This window comes from Engystomops pustulosus, chromosome 5, assembly GCF_040894005.1.
Source record: "Engystomops pustulosus chromosome 5, aEngPut4.maternal, whole genome shotgun sequence".
In the NCBI taxonomy this organism is placed as follows: domain Eukaryota; kingdom Metazoa; phylum Chordata; class Amphibia; order Anura; family Leptodactylidae; genus Engystomops; species Engystomops pustulosus.
The window spans coordinates 204,653,943-204,675,397 of record NC_092415.1 but is presented as its reverse complement, the minus strand read 5'-3'; the positions used below and the strand labels follow the sequence as shown (position 1 = coordinate 204,675,397).

The following is a 21,455-nucleotide window of genomic DNA, read 5'->3' as shown; positions in this document are numbered from 1 at the left end:
AGATGATTCCAGCTTTATGACATGGCGCATTATCCTGCTGAAAGTAGCCATCAGATGTTACAGGGTACATTGTGCTCATAAAGGGATGGACATGGGCAGCAACAATACTCAGGTAGGCTGTGGTGTTGTACCAAGGGGCCCAAAGACACCATGACACCACCACCACCAGCCTGACCCGCTGATACAAGGCAGAATGGATCCATGACACCCCCACCACCAGCCTGAGCCGCTGATACAAGGCAGGATGGATCCATGGCACCACCACCACCAGCCTGAGCCGCTGATACAAGGCAGGATGGATCCATGACACCACCACCACCAGTCTGACCCGCTGATACAAGGCAGGATGGATCCATGACACCACCACCACCAGCCTGAGCCGCTGATACAAGGCAGGATGGATCCATGCTTTCATGTTGTTGTACCAAATTCTGACCCTACCATCCGAATGTCGCAGCAGAAATCGAGACTCATCAGACCAGGCAACGTTTTTCCAATCTTCTACTGTCCAATTTCGATGAGCTTGTGCAAACTGTAGCCTCAGTTTCCTGTTCTTAGCTGAAAGGAGTGGCACCCGGTGTGGTCTTCTGCTGCTGTAGCCCATCTGCCTCAAAGTTCGTCGTACTGTGCGTTCAGAGATGCTCTTCTGCCTACCTTGGTTATAACGGGTGGCGATTTGAGTCACTGTTGCCTTTCTATCAGCTCGAACCAGTCTGCCCATTCTCCTCTGACCTCTGGCATCAACAAGGCATTTCCGCCCACAGAACTGCCGCTCACTGGATGTTTTTTCTTTTTCGGACCATTCTCTGTAAACCCTAGAGATGGTTGTGCGTGAAAATCCCAGTAGATCAGCAGTTTCTGAAATACTCAGACCAGCCCTTCTGGCACCAACAACCATGCCACGTTCACAGGCCACAAATCACCTTTCTTCCCCATACTGATGCTCGGTTTGAGTTTGAGTTGCCGCCATGTGATTGGCTGATTAGAAATTAAGTGTTAACGAGCAGTTGGACAGGTGTACCTAATAAAGTGGCCGGTGAGTGTATGTACTTATATACCATTTAAAGCAAAATCGCAGTCTGGGGTCACATGTTGTGGAATGCAGCAGAACAATGTGCACAGGTCCCGGTTGTACCTGCCCGTCCCGTGTTCTGGCCACGCTCTGCTGCAGATAAACAGGATGGATTTTCCGCTGCACTTCTTTAATTTGTTTAACGTTTTCTCTTTCTTTGGAGAAATGTTACAAGGCGTTACAAGGACGGTCACATGATGGCGTTCAGTGCCCCCACCAGCCGCGCCACGCAGGGAGCAGGCAAGCGTAGAGCCACCGCAAGTCAAAGAAAACACAATCTCATAAAAACTTCCTGCCTCCGTAAATGACAAAATGGAATTCCAAGCAGCAGAGGGGGAAAAATGTAGGATTCCCAGCCCAGTGACGGGCGACCGCAACCAACAGGGGGCCACAAGTGGATGGTCCCCAAACCACAACCTGTAGTCACTGGAGAAGGGAAACAGTGAGATTTTCCCAAGTCCCCGGACATGTCAGATTGCAGGAAGCCTCGCTAATTGTGCACTTCCAGGATGTTGCCTTTAAGACTTTTTGTAGCCTGACAGCTGCAGTCCACTCGAAGCGAGACGGAAGCGGAGAAGACATTCACGTGGTGATAGAGCAAATCCTATGTGAGAAGATGGTTTCATTCTTAAAATGTAATCTGCTTAATATGAGAAATTAAGAGGTGGAAAAAAAAGATGTAAATATGTATAAAAAAAATCATATATATAATATATTAATAGAAACAAATATAAAAATAAGAAACATAAAATGAATTCATAATATAAATAAATATAATAGAAACAATAAAGCCAATTCTTATGGCTCTAGCCGCCAGATTCTTATAATCCAGCACTTCGGTACCAGCCACAAAGTTTCTGTGCTACAATCCACAGAAATCAGAGCGAAGGAAGGAAGAATGAGAATGAATGGAAACATCAGGATTTTCTAGCACCGACTGTGCACTGTTTTCAGGGCTAGACCGGCTTGCACAGGTATAAGAAGTGTCTGTGCCGCTATTGTGTCGCACGTGACCCTTTTGTGGCGTAGCTGCACTGACCTCCATGTGACACAAATTGGGGAGGACGTGCCATTGCCATCCGATTGATTCCGACCAAGCGCCGTATTAAACTTGCAAATTGTGTCGCAAGCCCTTGCCCCAAGATGCACCACTAAAACCATGGTGATCTCTGTCAGACCGGTGCAGGGGAGCGACACTTTCATGATTTCTGGCGCATGATCTTAGTGAGTCGCCACACGCAGCGTTGTACACGGAAATAGCACTTTTTTTTGTAAACCATCCCTGCCGAGGCCCTATAAAAAAGCATGACTGCTCTCTTCCCAAAACAGCGCCACACCTGTCCATGGTTTGTGCTGATATTGCAACTCGGCCTCATATAGATGAATAGAACTGAGTTGCAATACCGGCCTAAACCATGGTGTGGCGCTGTTTTGGGAAGAGAGCAGCCATGTATTTCAACTACCCCATAGGGGCGGCACAGTGGCTGAGTGAGTAGCACTTCTGCCTTGCAGTGCTGGAGTCCTGGGTTCTAATCCCACCCAGGTCAACATCTGCAAAGAGTTTGTGTGGGTTTCCTCCGGGTCCTCCGGTTTCCTCCCACACTCCAAAACATAGTGGGGCAGATTTACTTACCCGGCCCATTCGCGATCCAGCAGCGCGTTCTCTGCGGTGGATTCGGGTCCGGCCGGGATTTATGAAGGTAGTTCCTCCGCCGTCCACCAGGTGGCAGTGCTGCGCTGAAAAGCATCTGAACGCGCTCAAATTCACCGAGGCCGGCTGAGTGAAGGTAAGCGCGTCCCGAGCGACACATTTTCGGTTTAAAAATGCGGCGTTTTTTCCGAATACGTTGGGTTTTCGTTCGGCCACGCCCCATGATTTCCGTCGCGCGCATGCAGGCGCTGATGCGCCACAATGCGATCGCGTGCGCCAAAATCCCGGGGCAATACAGGGGAAATCAGCGCAAATTGGAAATATTCGGGTAACATGCCGGGAAAACGCGAATCGGGCCCTTAGTAAATGACCCCCATTGGTAGGTTGTTTAGATTGTGAGCCCTATTGGGGACAGCGACTGATTTGTAATCCTTTGCACAGCGCTGTGTGATCTGTGTGCGCTATAGAAATAAAGAATTATTATTATTATTATTTAATGCAGCTTCTTTTTGATTTTTTGATTTTTTTTTTTTTTTTTAAATCCTACCTTTTAAAAGCCACTTGTGTTCTCCTTTTTCCACTTACAGAGCCGTATGTGGGCTTGTTTTTTGCAGGATAAACTGTACTTCCCATTGGCACCATGTAATAATTTGTACCCCGTACTAGGAAGCACAAGGAGATTAGAATACAGAAGGATATGGGGGGGGGGGGAAACAAAGTTGCGCCTTTTGTATGGGTTTTTTATTTTTTCATCTAAAAACATTTCTGCTCATCACAAAATCCTCATGATCCTCATGGCCTCTATGTGAACTAGAATCCCCCACTCTGATCCGCAGCGTAAAATTATCATCTTACGCCAAATTGTTAGTTATTTTACAGTGAAAAAAACTCTTAATCTCATAATTAAAGAAAGTTAAAAAAAAAAAAAAAAAAGCTACTTTTTAGACACGACCAAACTATAAACTTTGAGAAAATAAAAAAAAAGCGAGGTCCTAATTACAGCGTGCCGGAGAGAAAGGTCACATCCAGGTATTATAATTAGAGGGGGTGCAGGGGGAACGTGTCGGCTCTTGCAGGAGGCTCAGGCCTCTAATAACAGGGGAGAGCTGGTGCCATACAGAGGCGAGTAATCACCTCCCAAAATCACTGCTAATGAAGCAGAGCCTGGAGAAAGCCTCCGCTACCTGTGTCAATATCCAGCAGTGTACACAGCCATCACCAGCGCCACAATGGAGACAATACCCCCATCATTAGCCCCGCTCAGGTCAGAGGAAGGAACGCTGACAACCCCCAAACGTCTCCCAGCAATCCGCTACCTGTGACAAATAACCCGTCGGGGCCACAATACACGGAGCTAATCTCGTCTTCGGGGAACACACCCTCCACAGTTTACTTAGCTGCAGGTCTATGGGGGGATAGTGTCGCCCCCCGTCTTGTAGCAGGATACAAGTGCAATAAGGCAACACATTGGAATCAGTCACATTGTCTCTTCCTAACAGAGACAGGGATTGTGAGAATTTTTTTGGGGTGGGTCCGGCCTACCGGTGCAGATGTTCCATTCTTACACACCTGCATTTAAAGGGGGTTGGGGGGGGGGAGGAAACAGGGGATGGGGTTATAACAACTGTGCGGTGCAGACACCTGAAGTCCAGACGGGAGAATAGGTTATTCAGAGGAAATTTGGAGACGTGACTGAGTTGGCCAATTTGTGCATTTGGCAAAGTTTTTGAATGACGTAGTTGTTAAAGGGCTTGATGTTTGGAGGATGATAATGGGAGCCTGTATTTGTGATGGAATGTAAAAGAATTGTTAGAAAAGTTTCTTCCTAAGCCTCCAAAAACACAAGTTCAAGCATTTCTATTTCCAATGTATTGATATTGTATGGATCATCTGCTTGAAGGAGCGATTGCGCTGGTGGGCACTTCCGCTTCGAAGGTCTTAGTTTCACCTAGAGCCTTTAAAATGAATAGGGATGAAGCGCAATACCAAGTACAACCACTATGCAATGTATGGTGCTGAGCTTTGTACAACCACTATGCAATGTATGGTGCTGAGCTTTGTACAACCACTATGCAATGTATGGTGCTGAGCTTTGTACAACCACTATGCAATGTATGGTGCTGAGCTTCGTGTCCAGTACAGAGGACCTAATATATGGCCTCTGAGCTGAAAGCCATATTACACATATTAGGGCATCCCACCTCCTAGTCATCTGCTGGGACTAAAGAAAAAAAGGGATCAAATATAAAATGCATAAAAATGAAAGCACTTCACTGTCAATGAGAGTGCGGAAGATAGACCTACCCATAGTAATACGTAGTAATAGTAACACGTAGTTTCAGTTCCGGTTCCGCCGTGTGACCTGGATGTATTGTCGGATGGGCGGCTGGACAGCCAATCCGGCAAATTGATGCCCCTTGCTACTAGCCATGACCATGATTGGCCAGGGGGTGTCCGAACTATGGGTCTGCTCACCTTGTGACAGTAGGAGGGTCCCAGCAGTAACATTTCTTGTGGGTAGAGAATAACAAAACTTCAGACAATACTTTTAAAGGAAACCTGTCACCACATTTTTCACATATACAGCTAGTGGCAGGTTCCCATAGAGCGCTAGTATCTAACTGACCCCCTTCTTTAAACTAAAAATTGTTCCCCTCAGATTCCCATATATTCTACTTTATCATTTCACCTGGTATCCAAGGATGTCTAGAGTGAGTTGAGGTGGGCGTGGCCTCCACGGGCCGTATCCAGCAGCTCCTCCCCATGCTTTCTCTGCATGCAACAGTAATGTCATGTGACCAAGGTGACATCATCGCAAGTCCTTTAGCTTCCTAACATTAGCAAACTGTACACCAAGCATATATCACATGAAATCACAACAGCCTGCATGGAGAGGAGTAGAAGTTATGCTATGATTTTTGATGTGGTCCGATATGTGCATAGGGTACAGTTTGCCAATGTTAAGAGGCTAAAGGACCTGTGATGATGTCACCCTGATCACACGACATTAGGCCATACCAAACCCCCCCCCCCCCCCCCCCTTACTCGCTCTATAGATCCCAAGGGATCCCTCGGGAAACTATTTTTAGCTAAAAGAATCGGGTCAGTTAGTTACTAGGATCTATAGGAACCTGCCACTTGCTGTACTGGTGAAAAATGTGGTGACAAGTTCCCTTTTAGAGGCAACACAGTTTAGTTATTTGTTCCCCATGCTTTCCTCCCCATGCTTTCTCTGCATGCATCAGTAATGTCATTTGACATCATTGCAAGTCCTTTAGCCTCCTAACATTAGCAAACTGTACACCAGGCATATATCACATGAAACCACAGCAGTCTGCATGGAGAGGAGTAGAAGTTATGCTATGATTTTTGATGTGGTCCGATATGTGCATAGGGTACAGTTTGCCAATGTTAAGAGGCTAAAGGACCTGTGATGATGTCACCCTGATCACATGACATTAGGCCATACCAAAACACCTCCCCCCTACTCGCTCTATAGATCCCTAGGGAGACTATTTTTAGCTAAAATAATCGTGTCAGTTAGTTACTAGGGCTCTATAGGAACCTGCCACTTGCTGTACTTGTGAAAAATGTGGTGACAAGTTCCCTTTTAGAGGCAACACAGTTTAGTTATTTGTTACATAAACCCCTGACCGTGCCCCCCGAGTACAGTAACGCTAAAGTAATCGCCCTATTAGAAGTAACTAATGACAAATCCAGTATCCAAAACCTGTCTGGACACAATCAGCGCATTCTGCCGCCCGGTTCCATCATTTACCCTCCGTTTTATGTGGAATGCGGCTCTCATCAGCGCCGGGTCCATATTATTAGTCCCTAATTACATGTAAGAAAACAAACACGGTCCATGTACCTGATGAGCGAGCGCCGGATAAGAGGGCGTCTCCGCAGAACGTCCATTTAACGAGGCATTAATGGAGCGTGCCAGGCAATTATCCCTGTTTTTACTTTCCTACAAGCGATCCCATACTCTTATTGTTGGACCGGATTGTGGAATTCGTAGCGCCTGTGACGTCATCGATTATTTCTATAATAAATAGGACCCGAAAAATTCTTAGTCATCTTATTAAAGGGCTTCAAACCTATTACTACCAATATTTACTAGAGTTGTCTGATTTATTTGGGGGAAAAAAATCGATTCCCGTTTTATGATGACCTGGAAAAAGGACATTGTCCAAGAGATTTGTTTAAAAGACTTGTATTACTCGCTCCGGAACTGGTGGATAGGAGGCAAAGCGGAGTAACAATCACTGGGGGATATAGAATGTAATCCAAAATTATGTGCCACCGAGCCACTGTACCTTAAAGGAAATCTACGACTAGGATGAAAAATTGTAAACCAAGCACACTGACATACTGGTGTGCGCCCCTTCTGGTGGCATTTTGACTTCTTTTAGCTTCTCATGCCCTTGTTATTTAAAAAAAAAAAAGCTTTAAAAAAATTATGCAAATGAGTCTGAAGCCCAAAGCCCCTCGGGCTCATTTGCGTAATTTTAAAAGCCTTTTTTTTGCAAAATCCAGGGCATAAGAAGCTAAAAGAAGAGCAGATCCTGCTATAGGGGGAATACACCTTTATGTCAGTGAGCTTATTTTACAATTCTTCATCCTGGTGGTAGATGTTCTTTTGTTACAGCCATTTTTCTTAAATGCTAATTAGTAGAGATGAGTCAACTTCTGAAGAGAAGAGTCAACTTTTCTCCCCAGCTGCCAGTAAACCACGCCTACTTCAGGAAACTGGAGATCTTCTCCCCATTTTACCCGCCTGAGGTGAGCGAGGTCAATCAACAGGGTCCAACGTAGACGAAGGCAGGAAATGTTCGGGGAACAATTTTACTGGTGAGGGGACGCAGACTTAAGCTGGGACGATGTTTCTGCACTTTTCAACAAATAAATTTAAAGTAGAGGGAGGTCGGGGTTACTAAGGTTCATTGTGCCTGTTCTTTATGATAGGTTCCCTTTAAGAGCAGCCAATTTATAATAGTCCTGCTATGCTCTGTAGTCTCTGCAACAAGCTTCCCCCACAGCCCCTACTCTGACCCTGCTCTGAGTAAATGCTTGAACAGCAGTTACTCAGAGCGGAGGGGTCCGGCACTGCTCTGTGTCCTTGAAGTGCTGCTAAGCGCACAGCAGTGTGAGGACACGCCCCCCAGTGTACTTGGAGAAGCTACAATCCTGGAAATGATGCAAAGATGAGTTGGTCCGTTCTGTAATTGTGGTTTTACCTGCCACTTTTTTTCTTTCCATTTCTATTTTTGATGTTATGAAGTGGGGGAGGAGGAAATCCTTTATAATCTATTGGATGATATTAATTACAATATTCTATTTCCTCCCCCCTCAGGCGGCGGGGGCGGTACGACCATTGGTGTCCACGGTTATCGCCCCTTCCTCAGACGGATGCCTGGACCACTCTCTAGAGCGAGCGAAGCACCGAGCCAGCGAGATGCCACAGGCCTTTCTGTTTGATGTCATCTATAAAGCGTATCTGCAGGTAAGTGTCAGCACTGATCCTAATATCCAGACCCTGAGCAGTCCTCGAGGCACCATATGGTCCTTGTTCCAGGATTCCCTGCCTAACAGAGGGAATCTGCAGCTAAAATCACCCCCAAAAAACATTGAGTAACTTTGCAAATACCTGGTTACATCCCAACTTATACTCCGATCACAGCCAAAGCTGCATACAGAATTCTATCCTGTTATCAAAGTGCATTCTGGGAGCTCAGATGAAGAAAAAAAAAAAAAAAACGATTGGCAGATTACGTGTCTAATTTTCAAAGCAGCTGTGGATGTGATTGGAGAAGAAGGATTTACATATTTTACTTTATAGGGGCGTTGCAGATTTGGCTCCCTCTTTTCAATATTGTAAGACTGAATTAATTAGTCATAAATCATAAGGCTGATGATTGGAAGGTGTTGATATTGATGCGGTTGATGATCTGACTCAATATTGTTTTATTGAACCTGAAATCAGAATCTCTTCGTAGTGCAGCCTCGGCTCTTGTTCTGTTTATTGGATAAATTAGGATCGGTAGAGGTTCCGTAGCCAGAATCCACACCAATTAGCTAATCACTAGGTAAATTATGAAATCTCCTTTTACTAAATCCTCTTTGTTAGAGAAGAAGTTGATCTCAAGGGGTCAGAGTTCCGGGATCTGCAGGAGAGTCTATCAATAAGTTCTTAATTACTCCGCAGTGCCACCACTGGGGAATGGAAGAATTACATGTGTACATTAAAGAGTAACTCTGAAGTGGATAGAGGCTTTGACAACGATTCCAATGATACCTGTATCATGCTGCTGGCTTCTTCCTAGCCTTAGATACAGCCTGGTATATCTATATAAAGCGTCTGCCAAAGTGGGCGGGCACTTCCTGTGACATCACCTGAGGACACTGAGGCCAGAGCACTGAGGGCATTCACATGACAACATGTTTTTAATTGGATGACCTAAAGAGTCACATGCTTGTTACATCACTCAAGGTCCTGTTTTCTTGCTGCCGTTGAATAGTGGGGGCTGCTATTCTCTTGGGCCTAGCAGGCCTCAGATTGGGAGTGCACTTCTCTCCTGCTGCCCATCCCAACAAGTTCCGCCCACCCTCCTGTCATTTCCAGCCGTCCAGTACAGATTCCCATGGTTATCAGGAGGCATGACGGAAGGACATCAGCCTGGGGGGGACAAGCAGCCAAACACCTGCAGCTGGCTAATTAGAGTAACTAGGAGAATTACTTATTTTTGCTTAGTGCAGAATTAGGCAAAAGTTTTTGTACTTTACAGTTGTACTCTACAACCAGTATGATTTCCATGCAATACAGTCCTCCACAGTAAGGGGCGCTCTTTGTCACAGTTCTCTCCTAAAGAAAAGTGATTGAGACCATAAAAGAAGGACTCTCTTTCAAAATGAATGTCCCTGGTTGGTTTGTAAGAAGTTTTTTTTTTGGAAATTTTCGGATACTGGGGTCTAATGATTTCCCTGGGGTATTTCAAGCAAAATATTGATGTTTAATTCTTTACGAAAAATGGTAACTTCCAATCTGTGCCGAAACCATGGGAGCTACTTCTGCTTTTCACCCAATCAAGTCAGTCTGTGAGTGCGCCATACAGGCAATAATCTCCACCAAGAGGTATCATAGTTTATACGGTTGAAAAAAGACTCATGTCCATCAAGTTCAACCAAGGAAGGGAAGGGATTGGGATGAGGAAGAGATTTAGGGAAACAATTCTATATAACATAACCATCAATGTTATTTAGGTGTAAAAAGGCATCTAGACCCTTCTTGGAGCTCTCTGCTGTCCCTGCTGTGACCTGTGCCTGAGCTCTCTGCTGTCCCTGCTGTGACCAGCGCCTGAGCTCTCTGCTGTCCCTGCTGTGACCAGTGCCTGAGCTCTCTGCTGTCCCTGCTGTGACCAGCGCCTGAGCTCTCTGCTGTCCCTGCTGTGACCAGCGCCTGAGCTCTCTGCTGTCCCTGCTGTGACCAGCGCCTGAGCCCTCTGCTGTCCCTGCTGTGACCAGCGCCTGAGCTCTCTGCTGTCCCTGCTGTGACCAGCGCCTGAGCTCTCTGCTGTCCCTGCTGTGACCTGCGCCTGAGCTCTCTGCTGTCCCTGCTGTGACCTGCGCCTGAGCTCTCTGCTGTCCCTGCTGTGACCAGCGCCTGAGCTCTCTGCTGTCCCTGCTGTGACCTGAACCTGAGCTCTCTGCTGTCCCTGCTGTGACCAGCGCCTGAGCTCTCTGCTTTCCCTGCTGTGACCAGCGCCTGAGCTCGGCTATTCCACAGATTGACAGTTCTCATAGTAAAAAAGCCCTGTCACCTCCGGTGTTTAAACCTTGTTTTCTCCAGACGGAGACCGTGCCCCCTCGTCTTTTGATTTGATTTAATCTGAAACTACCTTATATACTCGAGTATAAGCCTAGTTTTTCAGCACAAAATTTGTGCTCAAAAACCCTAACTCGGCTTATACTCGAGTCAACTAAAAACATAAAGACAAAACTCATCTTTCTGACGTCACCCATAGGTCCTCTTCTGTCTGAGACAGAAGAGGACCTATGGGGATGTTGGAAAGATGAGTACAGTGTTATTTTTTTTCCTACTACAGGGGCTGGCAGACTATATACTGGGAGGCTGTAACCAATGCATTTCCCACCCTCGGCTTATACTCGAGTCAATAGGTTTTCCCAGTTTTTTGTGTTGAAATTAGGGGTCTCGGCTTATACTCGGGTCAGCTTATACTCGAGTATATACGGTACTTACCACCATATTTTTTGTATGGACCATTCATATATTTATATAAATTAATCATGTCCCCTCGTAGTCGTCTCTTTTCCAGACTAAATAAATCTAGTTGTTTTAATCTTTCCTCATAACTGAGACCCTCCATACCCCTTATCAGTTTTGTGGCTCTTCGTTGAACCCTCTCCATCTCCAGGGCCTCCTTTTTATGGACCGGTGCCCAGAACTGGACGGCATATTCCAGGTGAGGCCGAACCAATGCCTTGTACAGTGGTAAAACTACCCAAAAGTATCCGCTCAGAGTCTTTACTATGGGGAATCATTTACATAACTGCATGTGTATCCAAGCATTTACATCCATAGGGGGTTAATCCCGGGGGCCTGATTTTTTTAATGTTTCCCGTTATACGAGACTCCAGAGTTATTCGAGGACAGGCGTGATCTCCTCTACAACGAGATGTCAGGATAATGCGGAGCATTCCTCCCCGTACATCTGCTTCTGGTACAGGCGTCCCGAGGATCGGTCACAGTCGCATTAAAGTGATTTCGACTGCACAAACAGAGACACGGAACCAGTTAGGAAATCGCAGAGGTCGCGCCGAAAATATATAATTAAATTGTCTGCTAAATGCACAACTTCCGACATCAAAGGGGAAGGGGGCATTATAGTAATGAGGAGCATTACAGGGGCACCGCGCGTCCACATCATCCACTTTTTGATCTTCCCCCTTATTAATACCAAAAACCTGATGTTTTCTGACATCTCCTGGAATAATTGAAAACTTTTATTCAGAGGATGAGTCAGAGGGCTGGACGGAAAATCCAATCTCATGTAGGTTCTGCTTATTTATACTTGTAACCTTCAGCGTAACTTCGGAATGTTTTTTTAACCCCTCAATAAGTCGCTTTATTGGGGGCGGGAATAAATTGCTCTGTAGTGTTCTATTGTGTGACTGTAGTACCAGATACGACCCATGGAGAGGTGTAGTGTTGACCATCTCATCCGCCTGGCCAATCACAGCCATGGCTAGGAGCTAGGATTGCCGGATTGGCTCCATGGCCATGCAATGTCCAGGTCGCGCCGGACACACTTGAACTATAAATTTGGGTCAGCTCATATCTCGGAGTAACACACAGTGGCCTCAAGATTGTCGTAAACATAAGAGAAATCCTACGCACTCTTGTCAACCAGACAAACTCATTAACGTTACTTTGCGTTGAGCTTTGGTTACATGTTGGGAAGTCACTGCCCAAATCCATTGTGTAGCCCCAACATGAGGATTGTCTTCTCCATTATACATCAGATTTGGAGAAGCCAATGGAGGCCAGATCAGAAGCAAGACGAGAAAAGCACCACCACGGCTCCTAGTTCATGTGCCACATCTTTCCACCAATCTGTAGACTCTTCTGGAAGGTCCAGGAGAGACATAGGACACATGTCACGGACTTCAGCAACGTTTTCAAAGACGCCCAAGTAGCCAGAGCGAGGAAGGCAACATTTAGCTTTCCTTATCTCCACTCTTACCCCCATGGGGTTTTCCATCGAAGGTTGACATACCCAAAAAAAACAGCTTTGAGTATGACTTGGACTGTGGAAGTTCTTGGATGATTTGTTGAGCGTTGCAGGTGTGAATAGAGGAGGTGACAATATCTTTATCTAGGAGGGAGATAGTAGTAGATTTTGGAAGATGGTGCCGGATGGCTTAGCATTGAATATATGGAAGACCAAGGAAATAAAGACGCCACCTCCATCGTCTGGTGACAACTGCAGAGGTGGATACAATGTATACGGATCAATATTAATGATAGATTGGACAGAGACCATGATGAGTTAGCACTACAGCCTTGCAGCGCTGGGGACCTGGGTTCAAGTCCCATCCATGTCAACATCTGCAAAGAGTTTGTACGTTCTCTCCGTGTTTGCGTGGGTTTCCTCCGGGTCCTCCGGTTTCCTCCCACACTCCAAAACATACTGGTAGGTGCATTAGATTGTGAGCCCCATTGGGGACAGGGACTGATCTGGGAAGCTCTGTGCAGCGCTGTGTAATCTGTGTGCGCTGTATAAATAAAGGAATTATTATAATTACTGGTATTATTATTATTATGAGAAAATTAGCAAAAATAAGGATTATTTCTAAAAGTTTTCTAGAGGACATTTGTTCACTATCACATGCTGTAACTCATCCACTAATTTATATAGACCCCACTGTGCCTGAACATCACCAATCAATCTCTTTTCTGTCAGGTGGGTGGTGCTAGGCAGTCCAAGACCACCCATATGAAGGCCAAATTAGTATATTGGATACAAAAACCTACCCTAAACTTTACTCCTTTTTACTGTTAGATGGGTGGGGGGTGTCCTGGGCTATAGCAGATAGCCTGGCACCACCCATCTGACAGTGGAGAGCCTACAAAACTTCAGTTTCAGGACAGAATATGCTAATTTGTGTCTCTCTGGATTGGCGGTTCACAACCGAAACAATGTAACCACTATGACATTGATTACTCGCAAATGGTAACAGAATCCCTGGAGCGGCAGTGATTAAATGACCTGAAGAGTTGGAATTGATGGGAAGGGGGGGGGGGGGCTCTTTGAGATCCTATAATCGTATTTGGGGTGACCACTTTGGGAGGGAACGTGAAAGTAACTTAGTTTACAAAAATATAGTATTGATCAAAAGATACAAGTTCCATTACTAGACAATTTTAGAAAGTTCGGGAGAAAAGTTTTGTACGGAAATGAATAAATTCTTTTAGTATTTTTCTAAAAAAAATGTTGCCATATTTTTCTTGTTTGTTCAGTATACGAATGATACCGCTGTTCCGTATTTGGGGAAAAATAAGAGGGTCATATCTTAGATTTCAAAGCTAAAAATATTGATAATTTTCAACTTTTTTTTGTCTAGATTTAAAAAAATAAATAAAATTGGAAAAATTAGGGATGAATTTGACCTTTCATGTAAGATGGTGCAGGGGTCGTCTCTTTGATGTGTGGATTATGGAGACAATTTATCTTGGATTCGATCGCCTAAATTGTGTTCGATGAAAGGACAATTGTGTTTTTTTTTTTTTTCTGCGCTGGACTCCTCGTCCACAATCACAATAAGCCCCAAGTTCTCTTCATCAGACTGTCGCTCTCTCTCTCCTCTTCCTGACTAATGATGTTAGGAGACTGTTTGCTTTGTCTAATCGGATACAGACGGCATTCCATAGGTTAGAAGTCCGGAAAAACAGTAGTGTCTGAAAAACTGATTTCATTTCAGATATGCTAATTGGGAGCTTCCTCCTTCCCTCCATATTTGTCCCTGGAGATAAATTGACCCCGAGGATGTAAAATTTATCCGTTCCGATTAATTTTTACGCATCTATTTCCATGACTTTGTGATTTTCCAGCAATTTAAAAAAATTGAAATTCATTTTCAGTAATATAAATTTTTTTTGTATGCATTACTACCATAATGGAAGAACAAAAGAAAATTGGCAAAATTATCCAACCCCCAAAATTTGATTAATATAATCATAATTATTATTATCTTTATATAGCGCCATCAAATTCCGCAGCAGTTTACAAATCAGGTTTATAAAATATTTTCATTATTTATTTTAATTTATTTTATTCATTACTATTATTATTATTATTATTATTATTATTGGCCAAGCACAGAGAGATTCTGAATCTAAACCTCTTCCAGCAAGACAAAGGGGGTCATTTACTAAGGGCCTGAATCACATTTTTTTCCTCAGGTTTCCTGAAAATTACCGTTTTGCACCAAATTGCCCCCGGTTTTTGGCGCACGCGATCGGATTGTGGCGCATCGGCGCTGGCATGCACGCGACGGAAATCGTCGGGGAGCGGCCGTCGGAAATTCCGATGGATTCGGTAAAAAAAGCGGAAATTTTTTAAAAAAAATGTGTCGCCTGATACGCGCTTACCTGCACCCAGGATAGGATAGTGAACTCCGGTGAACTCCAGCGGACTTCGGCGCAGCAGCGACACCTGGTGGACATCAGACGCACTACCTTAGTGAATCCCGGCCGGACCCGAATCAGCGTCGGAGAACCCGCCGCTGGATCGCGAATGGACCGGGTAAGTAAATCTGCCCCAATGACCCTAAGCACAAGCTAAAATAGCACAGCAGAGGCTTCAGAACATCTCTGTGACTATTCCTGACCGGCCCAACCAGAGCCTGGACCTAAACCCAATGGAGCATCTCTGGAGAGATCTGAAAATGGTCTCCACCAACGTTCACCATCCAACCTGAGGGAACTGGAGAGGATCTGCAAGGAAGAGGCAAAGTAGTCTTAATTAATTAGAAATAATATACAAGCGGTCCCCTACTTAAGGACACCTGACTTACAGACGACCCCTAGTTAGAGACGGACCCTTTGCACTCTGTGACCTCTGGTGAAGCTCTTTGGATGCTTTACATTACTCCCAGACTGCAATGATCAGCTGTAAGGTGTCTGTAATGAAGCTTTATGGATAATCCTCGGTCCCATTACAGCAAAAAATTTTGAAACTCCAATTGTCACCGAGGCAAAAAATGTTTTTGTCTGGAACTACAATTATAAAATATACAGTTTCTACTTGCCGTATATACCCGAGTATAAGCCGAGACCCCTAATTTTGACACAAAAAACTGAAAAAACCTATTGACTCGAGTATAAGCCGAGAGTGGGAAATGCATTGGTCACAGCCTCCCCATTATATAGCCTGCCGGACCCTGCACCATAGTTTATAGCCAGCACCTGCCCACCAGTATATAGCCTGCCAGCCCCCTGGAGTATATAGCCTGCCTGCTGGGGAGTGTCAGAAGGTGAGTTCACTTTTTGTTTTTTTTCCTTGACTCGAGTATAAGGGTTTTTCAGCACATTTTTTTGTGTTGAAAAAATAGGCTTATACTCGAGTATCTATGGTACATACAAATTCAACTTAAGAACAAACCTACGGAACCTATCTTGTACGTAACCCGGGGACCGCCTGTAATAATAATTTTTAAAGTTCCAATTAAAAAAAAAATAAATTAAAAAAAATTAGGATTTAGATGAACATTCTCTATTTATTCATATTTTGGAGGGATTTATTTAGATTAGTAAATTATTAGTAACTTTATTTTTTATTGTTACATCTATAAGTTTTTTTTTTTTTTTTTTTTTAGTTTAAATAGTGATGCAATTCTGCAACAATTTCTCCCCCCCCACCCCCTTCCCCCCCCCCATTCTTTTTCCATATTTTTTGCACTTGTATTTATTTAGGTTTGTCAATACCCCGGGCCCTTTTTGTGTCCTGGATGTTTTTGTATGTAGAAGCACAATAATCATCAGGCTCGATCGTTTCCAGATCACTCATCATATTTTGTTGCACAAAGCATACATTTCCGTATTTCCATTGTGAGAGATACATAAACCGGAACCTTGGATAATGTATGGGACATGTTGTTTTTTTGTAATGAGATATTTTTTTCGCAGCGTCTGCTGCTGCAGTATGAGTGGGCAAGGCCGGACTTGCTGGGGAAAGCAAGTATTGCGAGGCTCGCACTTATGTAAACCTGAAGGGATTTAGACGAAATTATGCAGGAAATCAGCAAAGTTAAAAAAAAAAAAATGTGAGTTTTTGTATGTTCCCTTTTCTTGTAAAAAAAAAATGAAAATAAGCAGTAAGTAGCGGGAGATTCACCTTCAGCCTTCAATTAAAATATTTACCCACAAATTACTGTAAATTATAGGTTGGTTTTTGTTGTTAGTATCAAGATGTGGGAAGGGAAGAAAGTTCTAAGAAATCTGAATATTAAACATATTTATCCGTCTATCAATGGATGATGTCTATGTTGTGGGGCCAGTCTACGAGCATAAGAGGTTAATGTGTCATAGACCAACCCCACGACAAAATGTGTTGCCCCAATTGTTCAGTCACTGATATCCTTTAGTTTTTGATTTGAATATAAAGAACAAAGTAAAAAAATTCCCTGCCACTACTTTATAAAACTTTATTTCACAATACCTGGCTCCCGGCGAGCAGCATGTGGTGAGTCCCGCGGACAGTTGTAGAAGCCTGTGTCTCAGTCTACTCTTGCATTCTTCCTCTACCTCACACCATCACCATCACCCTCTCCTTTGCTTACACACTGCACATGTTACAAAGTGGTGAGTGCGGAGGAGAGGAGACTGAGACACAGGCACGCACAGGCTGCTGCAGCTGCCCCCTGGGACTCAACACATGCTGCTAGCAGGGAGCCAATGTGAAATAAAGTTTTATAAAGTAATGAAATTATTCAGAATGCTGACAAAAGCATTTTTAAAAATCGGCATAGCACAGGGTACTGTAAAAATGAAATTCCTGCTGACAGGTTTGCTTTAATAATTGTACGTTCATGGATTACAGAGCAGTTGGCATTTTATTTCTATCCCCCACCATTCCTGAGCACTCAATGGGGCTCATTTACTTACCCGGTCCAGCCGCGATCCCACGGTGCGTTGTCCAACGTGGGTTCCGGGTATCCTGCAGGTGTCGCTGCTGCGCCAAGGTCTGCCGGAGTTCACCTGCTTCTTTCCGATGCATGTGAGTGCTTGATCTTGCGACACATTTTGTTTTTTAAATTCCGCGGTTTTTTGGAATCCGCCGGGTTGTCTGACGGCCAAGCCCCCCAATTTCAGAAGTGTGAAAGCAGGAAATTCGATTGCGTGAGCCAAAATCCCGCCGGAATTCGAAGAGTGTGGCCGTGGAGCCCTTAGTAAATGAGCCCCAATGTGTCTAAAATTTTGGTCGATACTATACAAAGTAGGTTCTCTGCTGTCTCTACTCGAGCGGACAATGTGGTACCGCCCACCTGACAATAGAGAGCCTAATACTAATGATAATGATTGCCCGGGATCGAGCTAGAGAAAAAAATCCCAACTCTGCCAAAACTTTATAAAGGCACAAATCGTTGGAGGTGGTGCTAAAAGGTCCCCTTTAGGTGTTATTACCCCTCAAACATGAAGGTCATCCCTTCTCTAGAGAATAGGACTGTAGCATGGGTGTAATTGTGATCTGATATGTACAGGATTGACAATTACTGATTGATGGGTGTATGACCACTGGGGTCACCACAAATCAAAAAATGAGGGGTTCCAATACCCCTTTTTCAACGTCTATAAGATGCCAGAAATAATGATGAATGGAATAGAACAGCAGAGGACATCTCTACCCTGTCGCTCCATTCATTAGGAGCTTCATTAGGATACTGGAACCTATGAATGTTAGGGGTTCTCCACTGATCCAAATGAATGGGATGTCCTGGATCAACAAGCAACGAGACCGCAGAACTCGGATAAGCAGTGTGGCTCCTCACCTCCTACTAAGCCATTCGTAGTATAGTGGCTGTGCTTGGTACTGCATCTCAACCCCATTTTCACTTGAGCTGGCGATAAGCCATGTGACATCTTTGGTCTGTAACGTGGAACGTCTTCAACAACTTAAAGTTGCCGATCAGTAGGGTTCTGGTTCTATCACCCCCTGCGTGCATCCGACGGATAGGTGATCATTTATGAACACCCAGAATACCCCTTTAAACATGGTACAACTTCGTTATGGATATAGAGGGAGGTTTCTGCTCTACCTGCACCCACACAACAGAATGTTTTACTGGCAAGGAAGTAAAGTGTTTTTGTTGCGTCTCCATCGGGGGGGCCTTCATTTGCTTATTTTTCTGAGCAGCATTAGACGTCTCAATCCCCGGTAACAAGTGGCGCACATGTTATATCTGGTTGTATCAGCAAATAAACAGAAGAAAAAAAAAATTCACAAAAACCCTCCTCTCCCTAAACGATGTGTGCGTCGGAGAATTAAGAACCTGGAAATATGATAATGGAGAACTAAATCTAAAAACAACTTAGCTCTGCAAACACATGTGCCACGGGAGCGGCTGCCAACTCCAACCTCACAGTGTTGTTATAATGGATACCAAATTTCCAGCGCGATTGGTGGTCTGTTGTATAAACTTGACTCGTTAAATAGCTCTGTATTTGATTAGCTTGTTGGCACTAGGAGCTGATCCAGGATATTAAAGAAGTCCTGTCGTTGGGTGGGGGGGGGGGGGGGGTTTGCAGCCTTCAAGAATGTTTGCCTTAAAATGTACCCTACAAAAACAAACCGCACACAGATCCAGGAGACCTCTCAGCGAGCCGGCTTTCATCAGCAAGATTTAGATGTGGAGCTTTACTGTACAGCAGAATTCACGATAATCCATGGCCCAAGGTGTTTGTCGGCTCGATCATCCACCATGATAACTAGAACTTTGACGGTCTATCGGTGGACAACCTTGAGTGAGAAGGTTGTGTGTCCTCTACAGCCTCCAACTAGCCCACAATGGACTACAAGAAGCTACTGTTTAACCTATGCAAGTTTCTTGGATTCCTCTCACCTACACCCTGCATGATTGCACCGATCTCTGGCTCAAGGGCCCACCGTAAGTTTGTCTAGGTCATGGTGGGTAATAAACAACTGCATTTTACACAGACAGGAATCATACCGCATGTCCACCAGCCTAAGCATCTCTATAATGGGTAGACTGATTTCGCAGACTCCCCAGTTTATCATTTAGATATGGACCTTCTCTGCTCAGTGGTCCAAGGTAACTCTTTGACCCAAGATGTCCGTCCAATCCCCCATTCTTCATTTATATGCAATTGGACTTTTGAAGGTCTATAGGTGCACAACCTTGAGTGAGGAAGGTTTGTGCCTTCTACAGGCTCAAACTGTCCCACGGTGGATTCGAAGACGCCTCTGCATCGACACCCTGCATATTTGCAGCAATCTCTGGCTCAAGGGCCCACTGTTAGTTTCTCCAAGTCATTGAGGGTAATACACAACTGCACTTTACACGGATAGGCACCTTACAGCATCTCCACCGGCCTAAGCTTCGGTATACTTGTGAGTCCCTTTTACAGACTCCCCGATGTATAACATAGATTTGGACCCTTTTCTGCTCAACCGTTCCAGGTTACTCTGTGACCCAAGATGTCTGGGTGCTCTTTCATCCTCCATTTTTTTGGGCATTGGACCTTTCAATTCCTATGGGGAGACAACCTTCAATGAGGAATTTGGGAATAATTTACAGGCTCAAACTGGTCCGCAGTGGAGAAAGGGAATTAACCAATCGACCCTTGAGTCAGTTCTCCAGTGAATTCTATGGGATTGTCGAAACTGGGGGGCACCACACTTGTCAGGACACATTAGCGGGACTGGAAGGCCCATTCTCATGATCGCTGGGGGTCGTAAGAGTCAGACCTCCACCAATCAGAGTGCTTTTTCTAGATCAGAGTAAGATTTCTCTGCATTTTAAAGAAACACGTGATTCTGATGCCGGACACTTCACCTACAAGGTCATACGATTCGTTTCGGGAGATGCCGGACACTTCACCTACAAGGTCATACGATTAGTGTCGGGAGATGCCGGACACTTCACCTACAAGGTCATACAATTAGTGTCGGGAGATGCCGGACACTTCACCTACAAGGTCATACGATTCGTTTCGGGAGATGCCGGACACTTTACCTACAAGGTCATACAATTAGTGTCGGGAGATGCCGGACACTTCACCTACAAGGTCATACGATTAGTGTCGGGAGATGCCGGACACTTCACCTACAAGGTCATATGATTAATTTCCGGAGATGCCGGACACTTCACCTACAAGGTCATACAATTAGTGTCGGGAGATGCCGGACACTTCACCTACAAGGTCATACGATTCGTTTCCGGAGGTGCCGGACACTTCACCTACAAGGTCATACGATTCGTTTCGGGAGATGCGACACTTCACCTACAAGGTCATACGATTAGTTTCGGGAGATGCGACACTTCACCTACAAGGTCATACGATTAGTTTCGGGAGATGCCAGACACCTCACCTACAAGGTCATACGATTAGTTTCGGGAGATGCCAGACACTCCACCTACAAGGTCATTTGATTAGTCTTGGGAGATGCCAGACACTTCACCTACAAGGTCATACGATTAGTGTCGGGAGATGCCGGACACTTCACCTACAAGGTCATACAATTAGTGTCGGGAGATGCCGGACACTTCACCTACAAGGTCATACGATTAGTGTCGGGAGATGCCGGACACTTCACCTACAAGGTCATACGATTAGTGTCGGGAGATGCCGGACACTTCACCTACAAGGTCATATGATTCATTTCCGGAGATGCCGGACACTTCACCTACAAGGTCATACAATTAGTGTCGGGAGATGCCGGACACTTCACCTACAAGGTCATACGATTCGTTTCGGGAGATGCGACACTTCACCTACAAGGTCATACGATTAGTTTCGGGAGATGCCAGACACTTCACCTACAAGGTCATACAATTAGTGTCGGGAGATGCCGGACACTTCACCTACAAGGTCATACGATTAGTGTCGGGAGATGCCGGACACTTCACCTACAAGGTCATATGATTCATTTCCGGAGATGCCGGACACTTCACCTACAAGGTCATACAATT

General features: G+C 44.8%; 1 protein-coding gene across 4 annotated transcripts in view; it reads left to right on the top strand.

Annotated features, from left to right (window-relative positions):
• Window positions 1–21,455, top strand: part of CRPPA (CDP-L-ribitol pyrophosphorylase A) — a 158,804-nt gene that overhangs the window by 11,792 nt on the left and 125,557 nt on the right. For 3 of the 4 annotated variants that reach the window (XM_072154393.1, XM_072154392.1, XM_072154395.1), the window contains exon 3: window positions 8,080–8,229. The exons of the other annotated variant lie outside the window; for it this stretch is intronic. In XM_072154393.1, the coding sequence (XP_072010494.1) occupies window positions 8,080–8,229 (150 nt within the window). The remainder of the gene's footprint in view (window positions 1–8,079; window positions 8,230–21,455) is intronic. 4 annotated transcript variants of the gene reach the window in all.